General features: G+C 41.5%; 1 protein-coding gene across 2 annotated transcripts; it reads right to left on the bottom strand.

The window, feature by feature from the left end:
- Nucleotides 1-544: 544 nt before the first annotated feature.
- Nucleotides 545-12,952, bottom strand: LOC116373034 (uncharacterized). Of its 2 annotated transcripts, XM_031821744.1 has the most exons (9): nucleotides 12,754-12,952; nucleotides 9,964-10,066; nucleotides 9,619-9,694; nucleotides 9,271-9,389; nucleotides 9,005-9,041; nucleotides 8,482-8,873; nucleotides 1,485-5,124; nucleotides 1,230-1,317; nucleotides 545-889 (listed from the first exon to the last, which is right to left on the bottom strand). In XM_031821744.1, the coding sequence occupies exons 3-9, from the start codon at nucleotides 9,655-9,657 to the stop codon at nucleotides 711-713; spliced, it is 4,494 nt and encodes a 1,497-aa protein (XP_031677604.1). In that variant the 5' UTR covers nucleotides 9,658-9,694; nucleotides 9,964-10,066; nucleotides 12,754-12,952; the 3' UTR covers nucleotides 545-710. The 2 variants fall into 2 exon arrangements, with proteins under 2 accessions (XP_031677604.1, XP_031677603.1); XM_031821743.1 differs by lacking the exons at nucleotides 9,964-10,066; nucleotides 12,754-12,952 and having other exon boundaries at nucleotides 9,619-9,930.
- Nucleotides 12,953-25,242: the final 12,290 nt, after the last annotated feature.

Below are 25,242 nucleotides of genomic sequence, written 5' to 3' on the forward strand. Positions count from 1 at the left end.
AAGTCATTAGATTGCTGAACAAGCTTCTACCCCCAAGCCATTAGACTGCTGAACAGCTTCTACCCCCAAGCCATTAGACTGCTGAACAGCTTCTACCCCGAAGCCATTAGACTGCTGAACAGCTTCTACCCCAAGTTATAGGACTGCTGAACAGCATCTACCCCCAAGTCAGACTGCTGAACAGCTTCTACCCCCAAGCCATTAGACTGCTGAACAGCTTCTACCCCCAAGCCATTAGACTGCTGAACGTTAATTAAATGGCCACCTGCACTATTTGCATTGACCTTTGTCATTGATGTATTTTTCTAATTGTTTTCCACTGACTCTCTTGAATTGGCTCGATGCACACTCACTACACTCTACCCACACATTCACTGTGACACTGACCCGACTTTCACACTAGTTGCTGCTACTGTGTTTTTTATCTATCCTGATTGCCTAGTCACTTTTACCCTTACCTACATGTACATACTGTATTACCTCGACTACCTCGCACCCATGCACATTGACTCGGTACTGGTACTCCTAGTATATAGCCTTGTTATTGTTATTGTGTTACTATTTAGAAAATATTTTCTTACTTTTTTAACTCTGCATTGTTGGGAATGTGCTCGTAATAAAGCCTCTCACAGTTGTTTTCTGCGTGTGTGACCAATACGATTAGATTCTCATCTGAACAAATGAATGCTCTCGTTGTTATAATGAGGAATTTAATTAAATAATTTGTTTTTCCTTGAAGATTTGAATGGGCTGAGAAAGCCTTTCTTGATGGATCTAGACAATCTGGTGAAAAGGGAGGGTTTGCGACTCTTCTCTTCAAGTGGGAAGGACGATGCGATATCATAAATTCCCTCTGGAGAAAAGGAGCCATGAGATGTTGTCATCGTCTCTGCAACGAAAGACCATCCAGCATGCCATCAATTTACATTTTAACTCATTTATCAGACACAGTTATCCAGAGAGACTTACAGGAGCAATTAGGATGAAGTGCCTAGCTCAAGAGCACATTGACAGATTTTGCCTCGTGAACTCAGGGATTCTGAACCAGCAACCTATCGGTTACTGGCCCAACCTCTTAACCCACTAGGCTACCACCCAGCCCACAGTACAGTATGTCATAGGTAACAACTCAGAGGAGTACAATGTCTTTCCAAATGAATTAGTGGAATGGTAAAGGGATAATGTCTCCGTCTTGACTGAGCAGCAGCCTCAACAACAGCAGGGCTTACCTGTAAAGTACACAGTAGGGGAAATGTTCTGAGGCTGGTACTCCAGAGACTCTTGAGGACAGAGGTTCTTACTAACTTTCTTGGAACCCTGGTTGGTGGGAAAAGGCACATTAAAACAAACTGAAATTTTTTCGATATCTTAAAGTACAGGATATCAATTGCAAAGAAGCAGTGCAATGCCATGACACAAAGAATCATATATCTCATAAAAGGTTAACAGCAGTGTTATTCATGAAAGATGTATGTGTACTATACCTTTGTGTTAAAGGTGAGGACCTGCTCTCCAGTACTGCTGATGGTATCCCTTTCCAAATCAAACACGCCTTCTACAATGTCACTGGTGGCCACGCTGGTAGTGGACTCAAAATAACATTTAGCAGTGGCTTTGGTGATCATTTGAAGAATGACCATGCAAGTAGAAGTCTTTGGATCATTCTGGACTGAAACATCAAAGTTTATGTTTTCATAATCATCTGACCACTGTCTCAGGAAGCCCTTCACTGTCTCTTCAGCAAATATCTGGAGAAGATGAGAGGAGAGCTCCTTGGATATGGCACATTGTTCCTTTCCCCATTTCAGCCTTGAAAGAATGGAGTCTGAAGCACTTTTGGCTGCTTCTAATGTTAAGACCTTTGGAGTGCTGTGGCTGTCCTGAAGGGCTATCACTTTATCCACCAATTCATGGCTGAAAATGTGGATGGTCCAAGTGGATATGATTTTTCTCAATTTCCTAACAGCAGATCGGAGGTCGTCAAGATGTGAAGCACCCTGTCCATTTTCCTGTGTGTTCTCAACACTTTCCACCATAATGTCCACTACCAGCCCAGCAGCTTGCCTGACTTTGTCCACAAAGGTTACAGGAAGTAAGTCCTCTGTGTGAAAGAAGTCCTCAATGATTGTGTTTCTAACAATGGGAAAGTCAATCTGAGCAGGAAACTCAGTGGGGATGGGAGTCCCGGGTAAGGCAAAGTGCCATTTCGACTGCCTTAATTTTGAAGTAGGTGTTAGAGAGATGGAGGAGCGTGAAGAAGAGGTATTTCTTGTATTTTGGCTGTCAGCACTCCTACAACGGATCGTGTCAATATCCTCCAGCATGGATCCTGAGAGCTCAGTGGTTTTAGGTAGTAATTTGTGCGGAATGTCCACACAGGCATTGTTTCCACCAGGTGTAACACTGCTCTGGTTGACCTCAAGATGGCCGAGACTTGCTCTTTGTGATGCAGGACTACTTTGATGTGTAAAGATTTGGATTGAACCAAGTGTTGTGTCTGATCTTTGAAGATCTTTTCTGAGAAACTCCGTAATCTTACTTTGCAGACTGTAGTAGATGTTACGAGCAACAGACCAGATCCTTTTCTCAGAAACCTCTCCAGTGGTGAGCAGGGAGGTTCCAGATACCATGTCAGATGATTGGGTGGTCTGGGTGAGCTCCTGCTGGTCTTTCACCATGGTTTGTATAATATCAGTAGATGTGGTGGATGTAGATACAGACTGAAGGTACTTATCTGTTGTACCTTCCTCCACAATGTTAAATGATCTAGAGAGGACCTCACTCACTCCTTTCTCAGCTTTGGTTTGGAACTCATGACTAGAGAGTTTTTGGAGGCTCTTTGTTGAAAGACTGTGGGAAGATGCAATGCCTTTGGAGGCAGCCGTGCAGCAATCTAGACTTACTGGAGAGGTTCGCTCAGTAGAACCTTGGAGACGTTCAAACATGTCTTCACATGGTGTTGGGGACCTTGACAAGGAGATGTCCTTCAGCTGAGACAGAACACCACCTACCAACATGTTGACCTCAAGGGACATATCAGATATTTTCTTTCCTACTGTGGAGAAGCAAGGTGCATTTGATGTCTGATCCTCGCATGAGGTCAAGATTGTTGAAATGACCTGTTTGGTACTATTGTTCATTAGACCCTCGTCTGTTTCAATCCAGAGAAGTTTTGAACTCTCGCTGACACCCATGTGTAGAGTCACTTCCTGGTTCAAACTGGGCAAGTGAGGCACACTCTTACTAGCTTGCGTCAAGTTCTGGCTTGCCAAACCAAGGTACTCCTTAGTCACAAGATGTCCAGAGTCCTCTGTGGGTGTATGGCTAGACATTCTTCTCTGCACGTCTGACCTCCGCCGGTGAATGGTGAAGCCCTTTAATATCTTCCTAATATTTTTATATAAACTAGTGGTAGCAGACCAGATCCTGCTCTTTCGCTTTTGTACATTTTCCTGGAGGTCAGGTTCTCTCTCCTCTACTTCTGCAGGTTGCGCCAAGCTCTGCAGGTCTTCCACAAATGTGTCAATGATGCCAAAGGCAGCAGAATCCGCACAAATATGCTTTGACAAGGTTCTCTGGTTTTGAACGGAACAAGACCTGGATGCTACAGAATAAGCAGGCTGTGCACTAGTTAAGCTACTGGTGGACTTTTTAACTAGGAACTCACTCACTGCTTGATTGGTGTCTCTCTTGAATTCCTCACTTGAGAGTTTTCTAATACAATCTAACAGACTGGTCAAAGAAGCTGTGGCCTTACTTCTGCTGTCCTCATTTTGACAGGAGAACTCACAAACTATTGGTGATGAGGACCTGGAATGGGAGATATCCCCAAGCTGAGCCAGAACACCCTCTACAAATTTCTCTCTCTCAATAGAGAAGCCTGATCCTTTTTCTCCAACAGTGTACAGGGGGTCCTCCTTTGACATCTCAGTGTTGTACAAGACCAGAGGCTCTGAGATTACTTCTTTGGTGCAAGTTGTCAGAAGGAGCTTGCTTTCTTCTGACTCAGTGTGTGCCCAAAGAAGTTTTGATCTCTCACTTAGGCCTCTTTGTAAAGTAACTGCACCAGTGGACTCTGGCAACTGAGGCTCACTCTTACTGGGCCTATATTTCATGTTTAAGCAAGGAAGTGGAACTGTCTCCTTAAACTCAGCATTTGTGATGTTATCATCATATGTGACAATGCTCTTTAAGGCACATCGCTGAAGCTTGCCGAAATAATCTTTCAAGTTGTTTTGGATGCTGTGGTAAATGTGAACAGCAGCAGACCAGGCACTCTTCTGTTGGGGACTCTCTTCAGATTCAGCCAAGGACTTCATATCTGACACGAAAGTCTTAACAACTACTGACGCTGCTGAGCCCACTGGGTGAATTGACTCTGTCTTTACAATGCCAGACAATGTTTGACCTGATACAGCACCTGTTAACTCAGACTGAACGACTGAACTAGGAAAGCTCAAACTACTGACTTTTTTGGCAAGAACTCCACTCACTGCTTGTATTGCTGATGTTTGAAACTCCCTGCTGGAGAGTTTTTGGATGCTCTTAGACGTGAGCGTGCAGGAGGAACCAGATTCACCAATATTGTAGCTGCTCTCGTATTTCCTTATCAGGGCATCAAGATCGTCAATGAAGCCAACATGCGATGCCAAAAACGTGATCTTGTCCTTCAGATCTTCCAGCAAATTCTGTTCGTTCTCGTCAACAAAAGCCACCATTGTGTCAGAGATCGTGGTCATGACTTGCCCTGTTAGACTCTTGCTCTCTTGGTCAACTTTTTCAAGTTTAGCAGCCAGCTCTCTCACCATGCTCTCAGTTACCTTGGTCTGTGAGTCTCCCCTTACCGGTGTCACTAGAGAGGTTTGGCTTGCGGAGGCACTCTTAACGACCACTGATAAGGCCGACTTGACATCTTTAGCCAACTCTGCCATTACAGCAGGGGTTAGCATCATAGAGCCTGCACTTCCAGATGGAGAATTGGACATGCATGCAAGTTTGGAGAGAGAACCTTGCAGGCTGTCCTGCACACAGGTGACGAGGGTGTCCTCTGAGACACCTAAGAGGACTTGTAGCGTCTCAGAGTTGGTTGTTTTTTTCTGCACATCAGACAGAGAGGTTAGAATCCTTGGGGAAAAAAACAACAGAAATCATCAAAGTCAAACAAATAATATGTTAAGCTGTGATGCACATTCAGTGTGTCAAATACATCTGCACCATTGAAAACAATGAGGAAAACACTGCTGTTTCTCTGAGAAAAAACCTTAGTGTGATGTCAGCCTAACTGTTTAATTTCTAAAGCCCAATAAAATGTATTTTGTATAAGTCATTTGTATTGAAACTGGCCTGTAGATATCTATCTATCCTGGCAATATCTATCCTCTACAAAAATCCAAATTGCTATAAACTTCAAATACTGTAACTTCTAATAACTTCAAGGACAATCATAAATAAAAGGCAGTTTGAAGAAATGTTAAAGGGAAATTTCTAAATGTTTCAACTTCATATTCATCATCTCCAGCACCACCCCAACATCAGCATATGTGAAAAACGGGCATTTCTATGTTTTGTAGTAAAAAAGAAAGAGGAAGATAAGTGTTTTCTATGACATCAACCAATTAGTAGGCAATGCCTACTCATAATTGGTTAAAATCACACGATGCACACTGATGATGTCATTAGACTCTAGAGCTGAGCATTTAACCAACATTTTTGTTATTTTTCGGTTTTTAAACAACTAATTGACCGACGTCGGCTCAATTATTTGAATTCCATATAGTTAATTTTTTTCTTCTTCTGTGAGCTCGATGCTCAGTTTCTGTAGAGATAAATCAGATCAAGCACGAACTATGCAATGTAGTAGGGAGTTGTAGTTTCCAACAGGTCAATATTCTACATAGTTTAGCACAGAAAATATGGCAATTAAAGCCCATAATCCATTGCACGCCCACTTACTTGTCCACTCTGTGTGGAGCAGATACGGAAACCTCATTGACTGAGACGGAGAGACGAGAGAATGCATGAGAGAGATAAAAAGCAGTTGTGTTGCGAGGATTCTCTACCTGGAAATACATGATCTAAGTGATTGACAGTTGGTGTTCAGTGGTCATAAAAGTAGGTCTTATTTACTTAGAAGAACTACTAAAATAGTGATTTTGTCAGACAGGATAAGCAGCAGCTCTATAGAGATGAGTTGATGACTTGGAATGAAATAATAAAGTCATCAAATAAATATTTTATATGAGAAAGTAAATGATGGTTGATAAGTCATAAACAGTAATGGACAGTCACTACCATCATGGGACTTTTATTCATTGTTTTATTATGTGTTGTTACAGCATTCAACACACATAATCCATAGTGCATTCAATGTCTAAAAAAAGTATCCAAAACCGTGATTATTTTTTAAATATTTGAATCGAAACCAAACCAACCTCAAAAAGCACTAATTTCTTGGCACTATTGGAAACAGTTACATCCCTCTCAATTTTTTTTTACTACAAAGCATGGAAATGTGTAATTTTCACATATGGTGATGCTGGAGATTTTTATTTTTTATTTTATTTATTTTACCTTTATTTAACCAGGTAGGCAAGTTGAGAACAAGTTCTCATTTACAATTGCGACCTGGCCAAGATAAAGCAAAGCAGTTCGACAGATAAAACGACACAGAGTTACACATGGAGTAAAAACAAACATACAGTCAATAATGCAGTATAAACAAGTCTATATACAATGTGAGCAAATGAGGTGAGAAGGGAGGTAACGGCAAAAAAGGCCATGATGGCAAAGTAAATACAATATAGCAAGTAAAATACTGGAATGGTAGTTTTGCAATGGAAGAATGTGCAAAGTAGAAATAAAAATAATGGGGTGCAAAGGAGCAAAATAAATAAATAAATAAAAATTAAATACAGTTGGGAAAGAGGTAGTTGTTTGGGCTAAATTATAGGTGGGCTATGTACAGGTGCAGTAATCTGTGAGCTGCTCTGACAGTTGGTGCTTAAAGCTAGTGAGGGAGATAAGTGTTTCCAGTTTCAGAGATTTTTGTAGTTCGTTCCAGTCATTGGCAGCAGAGAACTGGAAGGAGAGGCGGCCAAAGAAAGAATTGGTTTTGGGGGTGACTAGAGAGATATACCTGCTGGAGCGTGTGCTACAGGTGGGAGATGCTATGGTGACCAGCGAGCTGAGATAAGGGGGGACTTTACCTAGCAGGGTCTTGTAGATGACATGGAGCCAGTGGGTTTGGCGACGAGTATGAAGCGAGGGCCAGCCAACGAGAGCGTACAGGTCACAATGGTGGGTAGTATATGGGGCTTTGGTGATAAAACGGATTGCACTGTGATAGACTGCATCCAATTTGTTGAGTAGGGTATTGGAGGCTATTTTGTAAATGACATCGCCAAAGTCGAGGATTGGTAGGATGGTCAGTTTTACAAGGGTATGTTTGGCAGCATGAGTGAAGGATGCTTTGTTGCGAAATAGGAAGCCAATTCTAGATTTAACTTTGGATTGGAGATGTTTGATATGGGTCTGGAAGGAGAGTTTACAGTCTAACCAGACACCTAAGTATTTGTAGTTGTCCACGTATTCTAAGTCAGAGCCGTCCAGAGTAGTGATGTTGGACAGGCGGGTAGGTGCAGGTAGCGATCGGTTGAAGAGCATGCATTTAGTTTTACTTGTATTTAAGAGCAATTGGAGGCCACGGAAGGAGAGTTGTATGGCATTGAAGCTTGCCTGGAGGGTTGTTAACACAGTGTCCAAAGAAGGGCCGGAAGTATACAGAATGGTGTCGTCTGCGTAGAGGTGGATCAGGGACTCACCAGCAGCAAGAGCGACCTCATTGATGTATACAGAGAAGAGAGTCGGTCCAAGAATTGAACCCTGTGGCACCCCCATAGAGACTGCCAGAGGTCCGGACAGCAGACCCTCCGATTTGACACACTGAACTCTATCAGAGAAGTAGTTGGTGAACCAGGCGAGGCAATCATTTGAGAAACCAAGGCTGTCGAGTCTGCCGATGAGGATATGGTGATTGACAGAGTCGAAAGCCTTGGCCAGATCAATGAATACGGCTGCACAGTAATGTTTCTTATCGATGGCGGTTAAGATATCGTTTAGGACCTTGAGCGTGGCTGAGGTGCACCCATGACCAGCTCTGAAACCAGATTGCATAGCAGAGAAGGTATGGTGAGATTCGAAATGGTCGGTAATCTGTTTGTTGACTTGGCTTTCGAAGACCTTAGAAAGGCACGGTAGGATAGATATAGGTCTGTAGCAGTTTGGGTCAAGAGTGTCCCCCCCTTTGAAGAGGGGGATGACCGCAGCTGCTTTCCAATCTTTGGGAATCTCAGACGACACGAAAGAGAGGTTGAACAGGCTAGTAATAGGGGTGGCAACAATTTCGGCAGATAATTTTAGAAAGAAAGGGTCCAGATTGTCTAGATGAATATGAAGTTGTTAAATTTCCCTTTAAGAACATACCTCATGGCCCCCTTGGGCAGGTAGCTTCCACTGCCCTTAGTCAGGTAAATCTCCTTGGACTTAAGTTGTGATTCCTGCTCTTCTTCCTCTTCCTGATCCATACAGTTGGAGGAAGGGTAGGGAGTCGGGATGCGAAAGCTATTGTACGACTTTCGACTGCCTGGCCTCTTAGGTACACCAGCCTCAGTAAATCTCACGCGGGACTTGGTGTTAGTCTTATCGTCTAACAGACTGGTGAGTGACGCTGTGAGAGATCTCTGTGACAATGGAGAGGAGGCAGCATCTTGGATGCCCAGTAGTTCGTAAAGACCTGGGATGATGATCTGCATCAGCTTGTCCGATAAAAACTGGACAATCCTCAGACACAAGCCGGCAAGCTGTTGTTTTGTCAGCTGTATTCCAGAAACAGAAGAAGTGTTTTAAAATGTTGCATAGTGCGTCTTTCAAAAGCTTATGAACAAGGTTAAACATTAGGCAGAGTTTTCATGGTAATCTAATTAAATTGTCAGTAACATGATCTTACCGGGTCAAACATGCCCTCACGAATCCCCCTCCATTGCCTGAAAACAATATTGTTATAAATGTTGTCATATCAGGATGCGTGGCAGAATTGTTTTTATTTAATTATTTGCCTGATCGTGAAGTTATACTTGCTTTGTGTCAGTTGTTTTGGCAAAATTGCAATGTGACAACTTTTCTAGCAATGAATTTTTTTTTCCCGATTGATCAGTTTCTAATTTGATCCTATTTCCTTGAAGGTGTGATAGTACCAAAGAAAACAGAACATACTTCTCAGTTAGGTTTTGAAGGAAGTCCATAAGTGTCAGATGTTCCACATTGTTGAGCTTCCCCTCTTCTGTGGTTTCCATCACTGAGGTTGCTCTGCTCCTGGTAGAATTGCTCTGCTCCTGGTAGAAATGTAATTATATTGCAAATAATAAAACATTATATACAACAAATATCATACTGAAATTATTATTAACTGTTAAAGAGTGGAGGAGCATTGGCAACGTTGGGCCAATTAAACAACTGCAACACAACAGAGATGGTTGTGGTACGTCAACATTGCCAATGATAGCATCACTATAACATTTTATTGGATTAATGTTGTAATATGAAATGACAAGGTCAACTTACCATCTCATTGACAGCTTCAGAGGTCAGGTGGTCATCCATCACACAGACAGGCAGGTCTAGAGACTGGGACAAGGCTCTATGGTCATAACCAGGAGAGAATGGAAACAACATCAGAGCAGGTCCCCATGGCAGAATCTAACCACTGTCTTCATGTCAAAGACTCACTTAGTAGTTAATACATGGCCACAAATAATGAGCGGTTCAAATAGATTGGCTGGGGACTTGACCCTACAAATGACTCCATGAATGACGCCTGACCTGCCCCATAACAAGTTCTTTCTTATTAGTCTCTCTCTCTTAATCTCCACACAAATATCTAACTGGACAGAGTGTAAGTGGCCTTACCTGACTCTCTCAGTGTCAGAAACATCATAGTCTTGTTGTTCTATGTCCTACAGGGACATCTCAGCTACAGCAGAAGGGGCAAAGCCCGGGATGATCTCTCAAACTGAAAATAATGACTGTTTATGTGAACTGAACCATTTATAGCGGCTTGCGAAAGTATTCACCCCCCTTGGCATTTTCCCTATTTTGTTGCCTTATAACCTGGAATTAAAATAGATTTTTGCACTGTCAACTGTGGGACCTTAGGTATGTGCCTTTCCAAATCATGTCCAATCAATTGAATTTACCACAGGTGGACTCCAATCATGTTGTAGAAATACCTCAAGGATGATCAAGGGAAACAGGATGCACCGGTGCTCAATTTTGAGTCTCATAGCAAAGGGTTTGAATACTTATGTAAATAAGGTATTTCTGTTTTTTTCCGTTTTAAATTGCAAAAATGTCTAAACTGTTTTTGCTTTGTCATTATAGGATATTGTGTGTAGATTGATGAGGAAAATGTTGTATGTAATCCATTTTAGAATAAGGCTGTAACGTAAAAAATGAAATGTGTAAAAAGTCAAGGGGTCTGAATACTTTCCAAATGCACTGAAGCAGTCTATAAGATATATCTTATTACAGTTTAGGCCTACCTTGTTATTTTCTTCCATCTGGCAATATCATATTAATGGATTAAATCTATTTGGTTTGTTTTGTTGCTAGTATTTTTATTAATCGTTTGAAAATACAAGTATTATCTACTTTCTGAAGGACAGCCAAGTTGATAGGCAACATAGAACCTACAGACAATTATGACATCATTGGAACACATGCATGTGTCACAAACACCTTTAGCCCAAAAAAGCAGTGTAGCAGTGCTGCCCAAGCTGGGGGCGATACACTTTTATTAGGCTTTTATTCAGATTCACAAACAATGCTCTACTTGAAGTCAATGAGTAAACATGTAGCAACATGGCTGAGCTTTAACATTAAGTAGAAGTTGACACTAACCATATGTATAATCCTAAAATGCTTGCCCTAAATACCAGTCTAGAACCCAGGTATGTCTCCTGCTATTTATAGTATCTTTCAAGTACATCTTATTACAGTTTAGGCCTATCTTATTATTTTCTTCCATCTAGCAATATCATTTTAAGGGCAAATACACACACATGTGTTGTAGGCCAATGAACTCCATAGTTTTAATCAGAGTTTATAATAAGGAAGGGGAATTCTGTAACAGTTTATGACATCAAAGGTATGGCAGCTATGGAGAATAATTTTCAAAACAATGTCCAAAGCGGGAAATCATTGGATGTGATTCATTCGATTCTATGCAATTTCATCTTTGCGGACTGACATGGAAGCAACCATTACACAACCCTGAACTCAATAACCCCACCCCAGTTTCAGAAGAGATTTCAAACCATATCTTGTCATTCTGTATTACATCCATCAGCCTAGACAGTGATGGATGGCTATATGGAGCATCCTTGTCCATCATGTTCAGTGTGTTAGTGCTCTCACCACAGCGAGGCAGCAGAGTACCAGTTGAGGTAGGTGCAGGCAGAGCGTAGTAATTAAAGGCAGTGGTAGCCTATCCATCCCCATATCAACACCTGCAGCATCTCATGACACGCGCTCACACTCCCCCATTTACCACAACTTCCAAACTAACTGGACCTAAAACAACGTGTAACTTCGTGGCCATTCCAAGTCAGGATCACACCTAATACCAAATAGCTAAAGAGGATAATACCACAAATCAATTCATGTTTCCTAAAACAATGTGTAACTTCGTGGCCATTCCAAGTCAGGATCACACCTATTACCAAATAGCTAGAGGATAAACCACAAATAAATTCATGTTTTGTAGGGGGGAGTTGACGATTATGTGGTGGTTGTTTCACTATCGATGATGAAATTGCATTAAATCAAAAGAGTCAGACCCAATGATTTACTGTTCGTAAGGACAGAGTGCCACTAGTAATATTGAACATTAAGTCGAAATGTAGCTAGGGGAGTTCAAGATCCAAGATCACATTTTCTTTCTATGGATTAGCCCATCTGTCAAGTGTTGGTTGTCCAGTAGAAAACTCAAACTTCGAATTAAGATTATCAATCAGATTCTGTGATCAATGTGAATATGTGAACAGTCTTGTGAATCTTTACTAGAGTCCCCATTAGCTAACGCTATAACGTTAGCTAATCTTCCTGTGGTCCAACACCAATTGATAAGACATTACAAACAATTACAAATGAAGACTTTACAAACATTTAACAAGTAGACAATACAGACAATTAAAATACCTGACATTCAACATTCAGTTGATGCTTTGTAGGTGATGCAATAGCTGTAAACTATAGAGCTCGTGGCCAAGGTGAGTTAAGCGGCTAGAATGGTTTCCTGTATGCCCATGCTGCACATAGCCCACCCCAATGCACTAGTTAGCCTAGTAAACAAGCCTATACACCGCGGGTAAATTGCCACTATTCACTGTTACAGTGGTCAGAGATCACAGCCAGAAGCCTACCACTACCAACGGTCTACAACTGTTCAGTATTGTTGTCTAATTTATGGACATCGTCTATGTGACTTTTTTTTAAATGATCAAGTAGCCCCAACACAGCTTCAGAAGATGTAGGTACATTTGACCAATATTCATGTATCCATTTTTCAGTTAGCATGGTCATGTTTCCTTTCACGTGAGAAATATTAACCAAAGCATAATTTTCCCTTGCTTATCTCCTTCAAAATACTGCAAGCTACAGAGCTATATAAATAATGACTGTATTGGCATGAATCCATACCTTATTATTGACTTCAATTGGAGGTGCAATTCACTCCTTTTGACGAGTAGGTTTGGTCCTCATTTCCAGAGCAAATGTGCAACAGTTCTACACAAACATATTTAACTGTCTGTTTTCATTACATCATCAGCTACCTTTGTTACATCACAAAGCCAGCTGGCTAAATCTGGCACATTTACAGAAATACAGTAGATTGTCCCTGTCAAATACATTTGATAAAAAATAAATGTCCAAATCAAACAGTGGTGGAAAAAGTCCTCAATCAGTCAGTTACAAACAGTATGACTCAAGTAAATGTGAAAGTTGCCCAGTAAAATACTACTTGGGAAGTATTTGGTTTGAAATATTCTCAAGTATCAAAAGTAAAAATAATTAAAAAAATTAAGCAAAGCAGACAACACAATTGTATTGCTTTTTTTGAATGTAAGAATAGCCAGGGGCACACTCCAACACTTAGACATAATTTATAAACTAAGCATTTGTGTTTATTGAGTCTGCCAGATCAGAGGTTCTCTTGATAAGTGTGTAAATTGGACCATTTTCCTGTCATACAAAGCATTCAAAATGTACTTTTGTGTATCAGGGAAAGTGGATGGAGTCAAAAGTACATTTTTGTCCTTTATGAATGTACTGAAGTTGTCAAAAATATAAATAGTTAAAGTACAGATACCCCCAAAACGATTTAAATCATTTTTACTTAAGTACTTTGCACCACTGAAAACAAACCTTTTCTAATGTCTCTATATCACTGGCTTGCAGGGTTTTCATCATTGACCCTTCATGTAATGGTATCGAAGTTCAAGATCCATCTTGGCTTAATGTAGGTAACAAGTATTGAAGGTGTATAAATTCAACTTTTGTTAGTCAACGTTCACGTTCGTAATGATAGTTTATTACACTTGTCTGAGCAGTCAAACTGGTATGAAAAATATCCCATTCATAATAGAAAAGACAATGTTCAGAATACCTGGAGTGACAATTGATCGAAAGGGTTTACAGCATTACAAAAGTTTGATTAAAAACGGAATATTTATTCACCCACAATTTATTCTTGGCGCACTCTTTCAACTTGAAAATTAAGTTATGTTCAAGGATATTTAGATTTGTGTGGCTTAAAAATAGAGTACAAACTCAGTCTGTACATCACTTTAATATTAATAACCAATGTCAAGGCATCATGATACAGAGAAAGACATACAAATGCTAGTCTACCAACATCAAATAAATGCTGATTACAGACATATTTATGCAAAAAAACAGGGGGTAAATTAATTTAGATACAGTCACAAGCTCCAATCTGAATGGCAGCAGGGAGAATATGATGTGGACACCAAGGAACTTAATTCTCAATCCGCTCCACTACAGCCCTGTTGATGTGAATGGGGGAGTATTCTGCCCTCCTTTTCCTGTAGTCCACGATCATCTCCTTTGTTTTGCTCATGTTGAGGGAGAGGTTGTTGTTCTGGCACCACACTGCCAGGTCTCTGACCTCCTTCCTATAGGCTGTCTCATCATTGTCGGTGATCAGGCCCACCCCTGTTGTGTCGTCAGCAAACTGAATGATGGTGTTGGAGTCATGCTGGCCATGCAGGAGGGGACTATGCACGCACCCCTGAGGGGCCCCCATGTTGAGGATCAGTGTGGCAAAATGTGCTGTTGCCTATCTTTACCACCTGGGGGAGGCCCTTCAGGAAGTCCAGGATCCAGTTGCAGAGGGAGGTGTTCAGTTCCAGGGTCCTTAGCTTAGTGATGAGCTTTGTGGGCACTGTGGTGTTGAATGCTGAGCTGTAGTCAATGAACAGCATTCTCACATAGGTGTTCCTTTTGACCAGGTGTAAAAGGGCAGTATAGATCACGATTGATATTGCATCATCTGTGAAGCTGTTGGGGCGGTATGCAAATTGAAGTGGATATATAGGGTTTCTGGGATGATGGTGTTGATGTGAGCCTTGACCAGCCTTTCAAAGGCTATGGGGTAATAGTCATTTAGGCAGGTTACCTTCACTTTCTTGGGCACAGGGACTATGGTGGTCTGTTTGAAACATGTAGGTATTACAGAGGTTGAAAATGTCAGCGAAAACACTTGCCAGTTGGTCCGCGCATGCTCGGAGCACACGTCCTGGTAATCCATCTGACCCCTTGTGAATGTTGACCTTTTTAAAGGTTTTGCTCTCATTGGCTACGGAGAGTGTTATCACAGTCGTACCAAACAGCTGATGCTCTCATGCATGCCTCAGTGTTGCTTGCCTTGAAGCGAGCATAAAAGGCACCTAGCCCGTCTGGCAGACTTGTGTCACTGGGCAGCTTGCGGCTGGGTTTCCCTTTGTTGTCCGTAATAGTTTGCAAGCCTTGCCACATCCAACGAGCATCAGAACCGGTGTAGTAGGATTCAATCTTAGTCCTGTATTTACGCTTTGTGTTACGCTCGTCGTCGGAATGAGGAGACCAAGGTGCAGCGTGGTAAGTGTACATCTTACTTTATTAGATGAACACCAAAAAAAAACAATATATATAAACAAACATAATGTTCTGCAGGCTACACATCATACCTAAGTATGAACCCCAATCAGAGACAACGATAGACAGCTGCCTCTGATTGGGAACCATACCAGTCCAAACAAAGAAATAGATCACCTAGATTGCCCACCCTAGTCACACCCTGACCTAACCAACCACTTTGCCTATTTGATGGTTAGTCTGAGGGCATAGCAGGATTTCATATAAGTGTCTGGATTAGTGTCCCGCTCATTGAAAGAAGCAGCTCTAGCCTTTAGCGCGGTGTGGATGTTGCCTGTAATCCATGGCTTCTGTCAGGGATATGTACATACGGTCACTGTGGGCACGACGTTGTCAATCCACTTATTGATGTAGCCTGTGACTGAGGTGGTATACTCCTCAATGCATGTGGATGAATCGCAGAACATATTACAGTCTGTGCTAGCAAAACAGTCAACATATGACAACAAATAAATGCAATCTCATTTAATGAGGAAAATTATCTTGGGTTGGAGAAGCTTCTAGTGATGGCTCTATACATTCTGGTGAAAAGGGAGGGTTTGCGACTCTTCTCTTCAGGTGGGAAGGAATATGCGATGTCATTTCCCTCTGGAGCAAAGGAGCCATGAGAATTTGTCCTCGACTCTGCAAAGAAAGACCATCCAGTATGTCATGGGTAACAATTCAGAGCAGAGTGCAATGTCTTTCCAAATGAATTAGTTGAACGCTAAAGTAATAATATCTTAGTCTTGAATGAGCAGCAGCAGGGCTTACCTGTAAAGTACACAGTAGGGGAAGTGTTCTGATGCTGGTACTCCATAGACTTTTGAGGACAGTGGTCCTTTCTAACTTTCTTAGAACCCTGTTTGGTGGGAAAAGGCACATTAAAACAAACTGTTATATATCTTAAAGTACAGTATATCAACTGGAAAAAGGCAATACAATGCTGAAATACTGAATTATATAAACAAATAATATCTCATACATTCAAAAGCAGTGTTATTCATGAAAAATCTGTACTTGTACTATACCTTTATGTTAAAGCATATCTTGCTGAACATGGTTTTCTTGCTTTTCTTGGACTTGAAGATGGGGATCTGCTCTCCAGTACTGCTGGTGCTATCCCTTACCAAATCCAACATCCCTTCTACAATGTTTATTTATTTATTTATTTTTATTTTACCTTTATTTAACCAGGTAGGCAAGTTGAGAACAAGTTCTCATTTACAATTGCGACCTGGCCAAGATAAAGCAAAGCAGTTCGACAGATAAAACGACACAGAGTTACACATGGAGTAAAAACAAACATACAGTCAATAATGCAGTATAAACAAGTCTATATACAATGTGAGCAAATGAGGTGAGAAGGGAGGTAAAGGCAAAAAAGGCCATGATGGCAAAGTAAATACAATATAGCAAGTAAAATACTGGAATGGTAGTTTTGCAATGGAAGAATGTGCAAAGTAGAAATAAAAAATAATGGGGTGCAAAGGAGCAAAATAAATAAATAAATTAAAATTAAATACAGTTGGGAAAGAGGTAGTTGTTTGGGCTAAATTATAGGTGGGCTATGTACAGGTGCAGTAATCTGTGAGCTGCTCTGACAGTTGGTGCTTAAAGCTAGTGAGGGAGATAAGTGTTTCCAGTTTCAGAGATAGATGTCACTGGTGGCCATGCTGGTACCGGACTCAAAAGAACATTTGGCATTGGCTTTGGTGATCATTTGATGACTTGAGCCAACTGATAAGGCATCCATCATTTTGTTGACCATGACCTTCGTGAGCTGATTCATTGTGTCACTATCCTCTGGCTTGCTCTGATTGAGCTGGATAGGAAAGACCATGCAAGTAGAGGTGCTTGGTTCATTCTGGACTGAAACATCAATGTTTATATTTTCATTCTCATCTAACCACTGTTTTAGGAAGCCCTTCACTGTCTCTTCAGCAAATATCTGGAGAAGCTGGGAGGAGAGCTTCCTGGATATGGCACATTGTTCCGTTCCCCATTTCATCCTTGACAGAATGGAGTCTGAAGCACTTCTGACTGCTGCCAATGTTAAGACCTGTGGAGTGCTGTGGCTGTCCTGAAGGGCTATCACTTTATCCACAAATTCATGACTGAAAATGTGGATGGTCCCAGTGGAAATGATTTTTCTCAATTTCCTAACAGCAGATCGGAGATTGTCAGGATGAGAAGCACCCTGTCCATCTTCCTGTGTGTTCTCAACACTTTCCACCATTTCGTCCACTACCACCCCAGCAGCTTGCCTGACTTTGTCCACAAAGGATGGGGGAAATAAGTTCTCTGTGTGAAACAAGTCCTGAATGATTATGTTTCTTACAATGGGAAAGTCACTCTGAGCAGATAATTCAGTGGGGATGGGAGTACCGGGCAAGGTGATGTCCCATTCTGACTGCTTTGATTTTGAAGTAGGTGTTAGAGAGATGGAGGAGCGTGAAGAAGAGGTATTTCTTGTATTTTGGCTGTCAGCACTCCTACAACGGATCGTGCCAATATCCTCCAGCATGGATCCTGAAAGCTTAGTGGTTTTAGGTAGTAATTTGTGCGGAATGTGCACACAGGCATCGTTTCCACCAGGTGTAAAACTGCTCTGGTTGACCTCAAGATGGCAGAGACTTGCTCTTTGTGAAGCAGGACTACTTTGATATGTAAATATTTGGATTGAACCAAGTGTTGTGTCTGACATTTGAAGATCTTTTCTGAGAAACTTCGTAATCTTACTTTGCAGACTGTAGTAGATGTTACGAGCAACAGACCAGATTCTTTTCTCAGAAACCTGTCCAGTGGTGAGCAGGGAGGTTCCAGATACCATGTCAGATGATTGGGTGGTCTGGGTGAGCTCCTGCAGATCTTTCACTATGGTTTGTATAATATCAGTAGATGTGGTGGATGTAGATACAGACTGGAGGTACTTATCTGTTGTACCTTCCTCCACAATGTTAAATGATCTAGAGAGGACCTCACTCACTCCTTTCTCAGCTTTGGTTTGGAACTCATGACTAGAAAGTTTTTGGAGGCTCTTTGTTGAAAGACTGTGGGAAGATGCAATGCCTTTGGAGGCAGCCGTGCTGCAATCTAGACTTACTGGAGAGGTTCGCTCAGTAGAACCTTGGAGACGTTCAAACATGTCTTCACATGGTGTTGGGGACCTTGACAAGGAGATGTCCTTCAGCTGAGACAGAACACCACCTACCAATATGTTGACCTCAAGGGACATATCAGATATTTTCTTTCCTACTGTGGAGAAGCAAGGTGCATTTGATGTCTGATCCTCGCATGAGGTCAAGATTGTTGAAATGACCTGTTTGGTACTATTGTTCATTAGACCCTCGTCTGTTTCAGTCCAGAGAAGTTTTGAACTCTCGCTGACACCCATGTGTAGAGTCACTTCCTGGTTCAAACTGGGCAAGTGAGGCACACTCTTACTAGCTTGCGTCAAGTTCTGGCTTGCCAAACCAAGGTACTCCTTAGTCACAAGATGTCCAGAGTCCTCTGTGGGTGTATGGCTAGACATTCTTCTCTGCACATCTGACCTCCGCCGGTGAATGGTGAAGCCCTTTAATGTCTTCTTAATATTTTTATATAAACTAGTGGTAGCAGACCAGATCCTGCTCTGTAGCTTTTGTGCATTTTCCTGGAGGTCAGGTTCTCTCTCCTCTACTTCTGCAGGTTGCACTGAGCTCTGCAGGTCTTCCACAAATGTGTCAATGATGCCAAAGGCAGCAGAATCCTTGAACAAGGTTCTCTGGTTTTGAACGGATGCTACAGAATAAGCATGCTGTGCACTAGTTAAGCTACTGGTGGACTTTTTAACTAGGAACTCACTCACTGCTTGAGTGGTGTCTGTCTTGAATGACTGGTCAAAGAAGCTGTGGCCTTACTTCTGCTGTCCTCAATTTGACAGGGGAACTCATATACTATTGGTGATGAGGCCCTGGAATGGGAGATATCCCCAAGCTGAGCCAGAACGCCCTCTACAAATTGTTGTCTCTCAATAGAGAAGTCTGATCCTTTTTCTCCAACAGTGTACAGGGGGTCCTCCTTTGACATCTCAGTGTTGTACAAGACCAGAAGCTCTGAGATGACTTCTTTGGTGCAAGTTGTCAGAAGGAGCTTGCTTTCTTCTGACTCAGTTTGTGCCCAAAGAAGTTTTGAGCACTCACTTAGGCCTCTTTGTAAAGTAACTTCACCAGTGGACTCTGGCAACTGAGGCTCACTCTTACTGGGCCTATATTTCATGTCTAAGCAAGGAAGTGGAACTGTCTCCTTAAACTCAGCATTTGTGATGTTGTCATCAGATGTGGAAATGCTCTTTAGGGCAAATCTCTGAAGCTTGCCGAAATAATCTTTCAAGTTGTTTTGGATGCTGTGGTAAATGTGAACAGCAGCAGACCAGGCACTCTTCTGTTGGGGACTCTCTTCAGATTCAGCCAAGGACTTTATATCTGATACGAAAGTCTTAACAACTACTGACGCTGCTGAGCCCACTGGGTGAATTGACTCTGTCTTTACAATTCCAGACAATGTTTGACCTGATACAGCACCTGTTAACTCAGACTGAACGACTGAACTAGGAAAGCTCAAACTACTGACTTTTTTGGCAAGAACTCCACTCACTGCTTGTATTGCTGATGTTTGAAATTCCCGGCTGGAGAGTTTTTGGATGCTCTTAGATGTAAGCGTGCAGGAGGAACCAGATTCACCAATATTGTAGCTGCTCTCGTATTTCCTTATCAGGGCATTAAGATCATCAATGAAGCCAACATGCGATGCCAAAAACGTGATCTTGTCCTTCAGATCTTTCAGCAAATTCTGTTCGTTCTCGTCAACAAAAGCCACCATTGTGTCAGAGATCATGGTCATGACTTGCCCTGTTAGACTCTTGCTCTCTTGGTCAACTTTTTCAAGTTTAGCAGCCAGCACTCTCACCATGCTCTCAGTCACCTTGGTCTGCGAGTCTCCCCTTACCGGTGTCACTTGAGAGGTTTGGCTAGCGGAGGCACTCTTAACGACCACTGATACGGCCGACTTGACATCTTTAATCACTTCTGCCATTACAGCAGGGGTCATCTTCGGAGAGCCTGCACTTCCAGATGGAGAATTGGACATGCATGCAAGTTTGGAGAGAGAACCTTGCAGGCTGTCCTGCACACAGGTGACGAGGGTGTCCTCTGAGACACCTAAGAGGACTTGTAGCGAGTCAGAGCTTTAAGCACCAACTGTCAGAGCAGCTCACAGATTACTGCACCTGTACATAGCCCACCTATAATTTAGCCCAAACAACTACCTCTTTCCCAACTGTATTTAATTTTAATTTATTTATTTATTTAGCTCCTTTGCACCCCATTATTTTTTTATTTCTACTTTGCACATTCTTCCATTGCAAAACCACTATTCCAGTATTTTACTTGCTATATTGTATTTACTTTGCCATCTTGGCCTTTTTTGCCTTTACCTCCCTTCTCACCTCATTTGCTCACATTGTATATAGACTTGTTTATACTGCATTATTGACTGTATGTTTGTTTTTACTCCATGTGTAACTCTGTGTCGTTTTATCTGTCGAACTGCTTTGCTTTATCTTGGCCAGGTCGCAATTGTAAATGAGAACTTGTTCTCAACTTGCCTACCTGGTTAAATAAAGGTAAAATAAAATAAATAAAAAAGAGTTGGTTGTCTTCTTCTGCACATCAGACAGAGAGGTTCTTGAAAAAAAAATGAAATCATCACAGTCAAACAAATAATATGTAAGGCTGTGAGGAACGTCGCTCTGGTGGAGGTGTGTCAAACACATCTGCACCGTTGAAAATAGTGAGGGACTCGTTGCTTTTGCTCTGGGAAAACACCTTAGTGTGGTGGAGGTGTGTCAACCACATCTAATAATAAAAAATAATAATTTATTCAACTTCTATAGTTCTTTTCATTACAGAAAGAGAAAAGAGAAAAGACTATTACTATTACTATTATTCTGTTTTAAAGTCAAATAATATAGTATAGTACTTTTTTGTAGAAGTAATTTGTATTGAAACTGGCTTGTACAGTTGAAGTCGGAAGTTTACATACACTTAGGTTGGAGTCATTAAAAGTCGTTTTTCAACCACTCCACAAATTCCTTGTTAACAAACTCTAGTTTTGGCAAGTCGGTTAGGACATCTACTTTGTGCATGACACAAGTCATTTTTCCAACAATTGTTTACAGACAGATTAGTTAACTTATAATTCACTGTATCTCAATTCCAGTGGGTCAGAAGTTTACATGCATTAAGTTGACTGTGCCTTTAAACAGCTTGGAACATTCCAGAAAAGGATGTCATGGCTTTAGAAGCTTATGTTAGGCTAATTGACATCATCTGAGTCTGTGGATGTATTTCAAGGCCAACCTTCAAACTCAGTGCCTCTTCGCTTGACATCATGAGAAAATCAAAAGAAATCAGCCAAGACCTCAGAAAAAAATTGGTTCATCCTTGGGAGCAATTTCCAAACGGCTGAAGGTACCACGTTCATCTGTACAAACAATAGTACGCAAGTATAAACACCATGGGACCACGCCGCCGTCATACCACTCAGGAAGGAGACGCGTTCTGTCTCCTAGAGATGAACGTACTTGGGTGCGAAAAGTGCAAATCAATCCCAGAACAACAGCAAAGGACCGTGTGAAGATGCTGGAGGAAACAGGTACAAAAGTATCTATATCCACAGTAAAACGAGTCCTATATCGACATAACCTGAAAGGCCGCTCAGCAGGGAAGAAGGCACTGCTCCGGAAGCCGCCATAAAAAACCCAGACTACGGTTTGCAACTGCACATGGGGACAAAGATCGTACTTTTTGGAGAAATGTCCTCTGGTCTGATGAAACAAAAATAGAACTGTTTGGGCATAATGACCATCATTATGTTTGGAGGAAAAAGGGTGAGGCTTGCAAGCCAAAGAACACCATCCCAACCGTGAAGCACGGGGGTAGCAGAATCATGTTGTGGGGGTGCTTTGCTGCAGGAGGGTCTAGTGCACTCCACAAAATAGATAGCATCATGAGGATGGAAAATTATGTGCATATATTGAAGCAACATCTCAAGACTTCAGTCAGGAAGTTAAAGCTTGGTCGCAAATGGGTCTTCCAAATGGACATGACCCCAAGCATACTTCCAAAGTTGTGGCAAAATGACTTAAGAACAACAAAGTCAAGGTATTGGAGTGGCCATCACAAAGCCCTGACCTCAATCCTATAGAACATTTGTGGGCAGAACTGAAAAAGCTTGTGCGAGCAAGGAGGCCTACAAACCTGACTCAGTCATACCAGCTCTGTCAGGATGGGCCAAAATTCTCCCAACTTATTGTGGGAAGCTTGTGGAAGGCTACCCAAAACATTTGACCCAAGTTAAACAATTTAAAGGCAATGCTACCAAATACTATTTGAGTGTATGTAAACTTCTGACCCACTGGGAATGTGAAGAAAGAAATAAAAGCTGAAATAAATTATTCTTTCTTATTCTATTATTCTGACATTTCACATTGTTAAAATAAAGTGGTGAGCCTATCTGACCTAAAACAGGGAATTTTTACTAGGATTAAATGTCAGGAATTCTGAAAAACTGAGTTTAAATGTACTTGGCTAAGGTGTATGTAAACCCCGAATTCAACTGTAAATGGCCATATCTATCCTCAAAAAAAAAGTGAAATTGCTATAAACATCAAATACTGTTTAAGGACAATCATAAATAAAAGGCAGTATTGAAGAATGGTTACAGACATACCTCATGGCTGGCTTGGGCAATGGTTTTGGACAGTAGCTTCTACTGCCCAGACTGCCCATCTCCTTAGTCAGGTAAATCTCCTTGAACTTAAGTTGTTGTGATTCCTGCTCTTCTTCCTCTTCCTGATCCATACAGTTGGAGGAAGGGTAGGGAGTCGGGATGCGAAAGCTATTGTAAGACTTTCGACTGCCTGGCCTCTTAGGTACACCAGCCTCAGTAAATCTCACGCGGGACTTGGTGTTAACCTTATCGTCTAACAGACTGGTGAGTGACGCTGTGAGAGATCTCTGTGACAATGGAGAGGAGGCAGCATCTTGGATGCCCAGTAGTTCGTAAAGACCTGGGATGATGATCTGCATCAGCTTGTCCAATAAAAACTGGACAATCCTCAGACACAAGCCGGCAAGCTGTTGTTTTGTCAGCTGTATTCCAGAAACAGAAGAAGTGTTTTAAAATGTTGCATAGTGCGTCTTTCAAAAGCTTATGAACAAGGCTAAACATTCAGTGATCATTGTATTCTAAATAAGCTTTCAGATCTTACCGGGTCAGAAATGCCATTACGAATCCTACTCCATTGCCTGAGAATTATTCATATGAATTATTCATATTAATAGTATTAATATTGTCAGAAATGTCGGTCAGTAGAGTCATCAGATTAGACAGTATTTTACACATGCTTTGTAGCAATTGTTTTGACAACATTGTGGTGTGCTGTAACTTTTTCCACAATGGAAATGTAGTTGATGAATCTGCTTTCATACAATCCTTTACAGGTTTGATAGTAGCACTGTACCAAAGAAAATAGAACATACTCCTCAGTTAGGTTCTGCAGGAAGTTGATAATCAGTGAAAAAGACTCAAGATTTTTTGCACTGTTGAGGCTCTCTTCTTCTGTGGTTTCCACAGTGCTGCTTTGCTTCTGGTAGAAATAAACATTATGAGTCTCAAATAATGGCACCAACAGAGTCAAACTTAACATATACAACAAATATCATACTGAAAGAACTTATGAACCGTTAGAGAGTGGAGGAGCATTGGCAACGTTGGACAAATTTAAACAACTGAAACACAACAGAGATGGTCGTGGTACGTCAACATTGCCAATGATAGCATCACTATAAAATTTTATTGGATTAATGTTGTAATATGAAATGACAAGGTCAACTTACCATCTCATTGACAGCTTCAGAGGTCAGGTGGTCATCCACCACACAGACAGGCAGGTCTAGAGACTGGGACAAGGCTCTATGGTCATAACGAGGAGAGAATGGAAACAACATCAGAGCAGTCCCAATGGCAGAATCTAACCACTGTCTTCATGTCAAAGACTCACTTAGTAGTTAATACATGGCCACAAATAATGAGCGGTTCAAATAGATTGGCTGGGGACTTGACCCTACAAATGACTCCATGAATGATGCCTGACCTGCCCCATAACAAGTTCTTTCTTATTAGTCTCTCTCTCTTAATCTCCACACAAATATCTAACTGGACAGATTGTAAGTGGCCTTACCTGACTCTCTCAGTGTCAGAAACATCATAGTCTTGTTGTTCTATGTCCTCCAGGGACATCTCAGCTACAGCAGACGGGGCAAAGCACGGGATGATCTCTCAAACTGAAAATAATGACTGTTTATGTGAACTGAACCATTTACAGTGGCTTGCGAAAGTATTCACCCCCTTTGGCATTTTTCCTATTTAGTTGCCTTATAACCTGGAATTAAAATAGATTTTGGGGCGGTTTGTATAATTTGATTTACACAACACCACTTTGAAGATGCAAAATATTTTTTATTGTGAAACAAACATGAAATAAGACACACAAAAAAACACTTGAGCGTGAATAACTATTCACCTCCCAAAGTCAATACTTTGTAGAGCCACATTTTGCAGCAATTACAGCTGCAAGTCTCTTGGGGTACGTCTCTATAAGCTTGGCACATCTAGACACTGGGACTTGTCCATTCTTCATGGCAAAACTGCTCCAGCTCCTTCAAGTTGGATGGGTTCCGCTGGTGTACAACAATCTTTAAGTCATACCCCAGATTCTCAAGTCTCCCAGTCCCTGCTGCTGAAAAACATCCCCACAGCATGATGCACCATCACCAGGCTTCACCGTAGGGATGGTGCCAGGTTTCCTCTAGACGTGACGCTTGGCATTCAGGCCAAAGAGTTACATTTTGGTTTCATCAGACCAGAGAATCTTGTTTCTCATGTCTG

The sequence above is a fragment of the Oncorhynchus kisutch genome, unplaced genomic scaffold, assembly GCF_002021735.2.
Source record: "Oncorhynchus kisutch isolate 150728-3 unplaced genomic scaffold, Okis_V2 scaffold4012, whole genome shotgun sequence".
Classification (NCBI taxonomy): domain Eukaryota; kingdom Metazoa; phylum Chordata; class Actinopteri; order Salmoniformes; family Salmonidae; genus Oncorhynchus; species Oncorhynchus kisutch.

What these genes read in the sequence shown, in the direction of transcription:
- LOC116373034 (XM_031821743.1), bottom strand. Translation starts at nt 9,729, where the DNA reads ATGTTGTTTCCATTCTCTCCTGGTTATGACCATAGAGCCTTGTCCCAG. An exon ending in GTGAGGGCATGTTTGACCCG is followed by an intron (nt 8,874 to 9,004) that starts GTAAGATCATGT and finishes TCTGGAATACAG; the next exon opens with CTGACAAAACAACAGCTTGC. An exon ending in CCCTACTGTGTACTTTACAG is followed by an intron (nt 890 to 1,229) that starts GTAAGCCCTGCT and finishes CTTTCGTTGCAG; the next exon opens with AGACGATGACAACATCTCAT.